The sequence below is a fragment of the Convolutriloba macropyga genome, chromosome 1, assembly GCF_964194025.1.
Source record: "Convolutriloba macropyga chromosome 1, txConMacr16.3, whole genome shotgun sequence".
Taxonomy (NCBI): Eukaryota; Metazoa; Xenacoelomorpha; order Acoela; family Convolutidae; genus Convolutriloba; species Convolutriloba macropyga.
This window is the reverse complement of record NC_134468.1, coordinates 76,527,455-76,533,730: the sequence shown is the minus strand read 5'-3', so window position 1 is coordinate 76,533,730 and position 6,276 is coordinate 76,527,455. Positions and strand designations below refer to the sequence as shown.

Sequence of the window (6,276 nt, the reverse complement as noted above, 5' to 3'; positions counted from 1 at the left end):
AAATAAAACCATCCATAATTGACATGGTTACACTTTTATAATGGTATGTATGAATTATGTAGAGGCTAGATAAAAGATAGGATCAGCCTATCCATACCATTATAAGTGTAACAGATCTGATAATTTTGTTATGACACACATTGTTATGAGGGGAAAAAACTTCACGGGGGTGGCGGAGGAAGAAACAGCTCCCCAATGTAAATGGAAAACAATCAAATATATAAATATAGAGATCATTTATGCGTGTGCATAACAGCATTCAACATGATTAGATTCAATGAGGAAGATATGAGGACTACGCCTGCGCGTTGGGAGCATTCTAAATTATTTTTTATTAAAATCACTAAACATTCCATTCAAATCCAGAAAACTGTCCAAGACAAAAAATTGCGCAGCCCAAAGGACAAGAAAGCAGACCACGATCTCAAAAGAATTGCTTAGTAAGGAACTGTCTCACGCGAAAAAGGAAACATTTTATAAAAATAAATTTGACAATTTTTAACCTTTTTTTAATAAAAAGTGTGATGATTCTAGTTGAGTTTCTGAACTCTTCGTTTTGGACAATTATTCTTCTCATAATTTTTCAGACACCAAAAGCGGGAGATAGATTATATCTCATAATTCACAATTGATATAAAAACCCAAAGTAGTAATGAGAGAGTATGAAATAATTTCTGTTTCAACAGACCCAATTAAGCTTTTCAATTTATTAAGATATAATTCAATGGCTAGGAATTCTTCAGTGTACGTATGCAACTACTGACTGGGGTTAAAGTATGGTACACTTTCTCCATTTGGACTTCTTTTTAGCACTCTGGGTTGTGCTGCTTCCTTCGCCACGTTTGGACCTTTCCAAGTGGTGGATTTTCTGCATTATTGTTTCAAACACCTGAAAAAACATGCACATAATGCTGTTCGACAAAAAATCGACTAACGACGCACAAATTGCTCTCGAACGACAGGTGGGGTAATTTAAGAGCCGGCTGCAGCTTAGATAATTCTTTATGGCCGCAAAAAATTCTCACTAGGGAGGGGTTCGAACCCGAGCGACCTGTATTTTTCTATCCTATTTTACAATATCGGTTTTGTTTTAGCAACAAAATTAATTAAAAAATAGCAATATCTTTTACGCAAAAACGGTCAAGCAAAAAAACTTGCATAAAAAAGATACCACACATTTACAGTAATTGATTCAACCTTCGTTCGAGGGCATATAAAATAGCAATATTGCTAATATAACATTGTGATGATTGTTATGGCCAACCAACACAGAACTCCCAAAGATGACACTTATACGGTGAAATTATGGCTTCACAACGGGTGTTTTTGGACTCTAATGACATTAATTAGAAAAAACAATTAACTAATTTTCAAGCACCTTCCATTGTTTTTTATTAGTAAACTGCCGCCAACTAAAATCAGCTGCTTAAAAAACTCGCAAAAAATGATCGAAAAGTCCAAAACAGCATGAAAAAATTTGGCATAAAAAAGACACGCACATGATTACAAAAATTGCTTCAAATTGGTTTGAGAGCATTAAAAACGTTGATGGTAAACCTGTTTGACATTTTCATCTTTCAAGGCAGATGTTTCAATGTACTCAATGCCCCAGGAGCTGGCTTTTGTCTGTGCTTCTTCAGAGGTCACCTTCCTCTGGTCGACGAGGTCGCTTTTGTTTCCAACTAAGATGATGGGATTGGCTGCCCCTTGCGAAGCATCTGCACCTTCTGTCTCATTTACTTCTTTCACACGTAGAATAGCTTCTCTGCAAAACAAAAGCATTAACGCCCAATGAATCTACCGAGTGAAACTTGCACAGTTCTTGCCTATGTTTTTGAGAAGGGAAGAAATAACGATTATTTATATCCATCGAGTGTATATTGTACTACATTTTTGACGAACCGAGTTATTAATGGATTCATAAGAGGCCTTTTGACTGAGTCAAACCATGAAGGGTGAGTTCCAAAAAGCAGTAGTCCAATATGCTTAACAGACAAGAGTACATGATTTCAGCGTCCGATTTCGGTCAGTCTTGGATAGTTGAGCTATTACATAGTTCACATATTGGACAGTAAAATTCATCAGTTTGCTTGAATTGTTTCATTACCGGACACAAAAACCATGGACGTCTGTAAGCCATGGTTCACTGAAGGTCGCAAAAAAATTGACGTTTCACAAAAAGTTATGCCACAAACCGTGACATGAACAAACATAGATTTCAATATCGAGACGCACCTCGACGTTATTCTCAAAATTCTGCTTGGTGTTTTGTTATGGTCACCGTAGCACAAACTGATATCCGACAATGTGATTAACGTAGCAAACGGCAGCGATTAACAACTGAAAGCCATCCCGGTTAAAGCAAAAATCTCAAGAAAGGATATCAGATTCTTCAAATGAATCAAACAGCCGTAAGCTTCTATCGGAACCCAACCAATCAAACGGTCTATAATGATCCTAATAATGCAGACAAATGAGCAAATTATACTCAATGCATTACATACTAGGGAAAAAATATTTTTCAAGGATGAGGAAAACTTTCAACTCGACTGATTTTTAGATCATATTGGTTGAGGGCCTATTTGACAGAACCTAAAATGCAAGCGGTGCCAAAACGATTAAAAAAAATATATGGCTCACAACGAACAAAAAGATCACAAAAACTCTGACGTTTCGCAAAGAGTTACGCCAGAGACCATGACGTGAGCACATATCTATTTCAATACCGAGACCAATCTAGACGTTATTCTCAGTATTCTGCTAAAGTCTCGTTATAATCATAAAAACCTTAAAAAAATGGAAGTTTCACAAAAATGAAAAAAAAAATTGTGGTATTAAAAAATGAAAACTATTCCGTGGCCAAAAAAGCTTTCCAGTGACTTATTATGAAACCGTGATGTTAATTCGTGATGTTAATTAAAATCTTGAAAAACAATCCATTATCTCCAGAAACTATACAGTAACTTATTATCAAACCCTAGCGGTTTCTTGGCTCTTGAGCCTGGAGAATCCACAAAACTACAAAAAATTTCAAAAACTTGAAAAAAAAATTGCAAGTTTTGTCCAAAAAATGCTAAAATTCGTGATATTCAAATGCTGAAAACCATTCGATTGCCACTAAAAAATGTGCATTAATCCATCAGAGGAGGTTCGTTGACACCTAGGGCTGAAAAAGGCAAAAAATGACAAACATTTTCGAAAAGCTTGAAAGTGTTTTAGTTTGGATTACCAAAACATATAGCTCTCAAAATGATCATAAGAAGTACTTATGTCTTGCAAAAGACCTTTATTAACTCTAACCAGCCTCAATTTTAGACTGGTCCAACAAAAATTTGAAAAATGACGAAAAAACACGAAAAATTGCAATATTTTGGGCTCAAAAACTGCTAAAAACGACCCTTTAACCTTAGACTACGGTCTTCCCGATAGCTTCATCACACTAAGCACTTGAAGGGCTACTAAACGCGGCTAAGGGCCTCGACAGAAACTTAATTCCCGCTGGGACGAAAAGTCAGATGGGTCAGACGAAAAATCGGTCAAGCGAAAAATCGCATAAAAAAGACCAACACGACTAATATAATTGCTACAAACTTCGTTTGAGAGCAATTAACTACAAACTTCGTTTGAGAGCAATTTAACATGCTTCTGGTTTTTGAGCATCAATGAACATTTCTTATCGCAATGAAGATACTTTGCGAAAAGAGTACCCAAACTATTCAGCTCTCTACGGTTTAATTACTTAATTTTTTTAATTTAAATTGAACAGATAACTCATCTTTGACACAATAAAACAGCTTAGACTAGTGATGACTTTCAAATTGGATTCTAACGTAACAATACTTCAATACCTGAATTCCTCCATTTCTTCGAAGGTATTTCTTTCCGCTACGGAAAACACACAGAGGAAAGCTTGACCAGATCGAATGTAGTTATCACGTATAACAGCATAATCTTCCTGCCCGGCAGTGTCGAGTATATCAATTGCCACTTCAGCACCATCATCCATTTTCATTGTTTTCCTGTAGCTATCTGCCTTTGTGGGCTCATAGTCAGCCACGAACTCATCATACATAAACCTAAGTGTTAACGCTGATTTACCGACAGCTCCAGGGCCGACTATGATAACTTTGTATGTAACTTGTTTAGCACCGCCAGCTTTATCTCCACCTTCCCCCATGTTGAAATCTGAAATCGGAAACGTTTGCATATTGAGACATTAATCACAACTTTTACACAACAATAAAAACTCAGCTATTGCGTAAATTGAAATTTTATTTGTGTTAAGAAATACAGACGTGACGCATGTTTGTATCTAATTATACAGTTTAGTATTCTTCATTGTCTGAGGTACGGCTTTTCACTCCAAGGATCAATGTTAGCCGGCAGTTTCTTCATTCTGTTCCGATAAAGCTGGGATTTTCCTTTGTACTGTGAATAATGGTGGTCATGATGATATTTTGCCTGCTGTCCAAATACAACAACACCAATTATCATTGTGGGAACTACTACCCACATTTGCTTCTCAATGTCTTTATATTTTGCAGGAAAACGGAGCATCCTAAAAGCGTCCTTCAGGTAGGATGCCATGATTCTGAAACGGATATAACAAATTACGGCTTACGCACTAAATACTCTGAAGTTCAGGGGTTTACACCGGAAGGTCTTTTTGGTCTCTCGCTAGCTCAAGCTTACGGAGCCTATCTTTACTGGATGAGGAAGGGTCGTGAAAGTGATGGGAGCAGGGCACAACCAAATGTGAAGGAGGGTGAAGTGAATATCCAGAACATATAAGGCCCTTTATACCGTCAAAAAGCTGAAATGACCTCATAAATTCTACTCGAAACTTGACTTCAAATCAAATCTTTTCTCATTCCTCTTTAGTTATCTAGTCTTTAATTCGCTTTTTACTCTTTAATGTTCAACTACTGTCAGAATTTAAATTTGGATATAGCAGTGTACATTCTGCCGCCAAGTTGGGACTACCCGTTCAGGACAAGGGTTTCCTTTTAGCTTACGTTAAAAAATTACATCCTAAATTTAAATTTGCGCGTACACAAGTTCGGGTGTTGGAGTAGGCGGATTCTGAAAATCCCCAGAACTGCCCTTCACGCATGATTATACGCCTCAACAGCATCTGAGAGAACTTAATGTCGACTGGCTTAACCAATTTATCCTGACAAAAAAAGGTCCCTTTCCTGTTTGCGTTCCATCAACTTCGTTAGGTACGCGTCATTTGCACTCAGCAAATACAGTGCAATCTTTTTACGTAAAAATTTACAACGTAATACCACGTGATCTGTAACGGGGAGTCCCTTACAAAATGGAGGCAAAACAGAAAACAACCCAGGGGCAAAAATTGGCTGGTCAGAAAATTCTTTCAAAAAATACACCTAACTATTGTGGAGAAAAAAATAACACCAACGCATGCCATTTACTGCGCAAAGGGGGTTTATATTCACAAGCTGCACAACAAAATTAGAGGCACGTTTGCTAAGATAGTGCATGACGTTGGTCGCAGCTGAGCCACAATGTCAGTTGCTAGAAGGCTAAAGCTTTTAAAAACCTATTATCACTGATGCTAAAGCTCAACTTGACATCAAACCAAACGGCTTGTGGGGGTAGAGATTCAGCAAAATTTTCAATCACCTTGCCAAGTCAAGTGCATAAGAAGCCAAGGAAGCCTAAAAATATCACAAGGCAATTAAAAATCTAAAACACGAATAACGAAATTTGCAAATTGAAAAAAATTGGTTCAGTCTGCTCGTGTTTTCCTGCGCAGGGCCTTTGCAACACGCATTTTAGAACAACTGGCAACAAAAATCTCTCAAAGAAAAGACTAGATATATTCAGAAAAAATAACAATTGATTGAAGATAATTTATCCATTTCGACGCAGCGCAATTATGTCTCAGTGGCTGCCGTGATACCTAACTTGTAACGGATGTTCATGATACCTATAGTGTTGTTTTGTGGGAGGAAAGACTACTTTGGGATTAATTTTATTTTCAAACGCTAGCATATTGATGTAAATTTAAAATAAATTCAGTGTTTTTATACGGGAATTTCAAGAACTCTGGTGTGATGTTTCATATTGGGTGCTCACTGTTTCGTCCATTGGGTAGATCCTACCCAGTTATTTATTATAGTTTGAAAACAAAGAAAAAAATTAAAACACTTCAGCAAGCTTTGTTTCTGAGAAATTTAATAGCAGTTGATTTCAAGAAATTCGCTGCGCTTGTAGCAGCGTAGTCAAAAAGGGCTAAAAAAATAGACGAAA

The 6,276-nt window shown here is 36.9% G+C and overlaps 1 protein-coding gene across 1 annotated transcript; it reads right to left on the bottom strand.

Annotated features, from left to right (window-relative positions):
- Positions 1 to 469: 469 nt before the first annotated feature.
- Positions 470 to 4,217, bottom strand: LOC142342811 (ras-related protein O-RAL-like). The gene is made up of 3 exons (XM_075394402.1): positions 3,849 to 4,217; positions 1,558 to 1,765; positions 470 to 889 (listed from the first exon to the last, which is right to left on the bottom strand). Exons 1-3 carry the CDS (start codon positions 4,205 to 4,207, stop codon positions 770 to 772), a joined length of 687 nt encoding a protein of 228 aa, XP_075250517.1. The 5' UTR covers positions 4,208 to 4,217; the 3' UTR covers positions 470 to 769.
- Between the last annotated feature and the right edge of the window lie 2,059 nt (positions 4,218 to 6,276).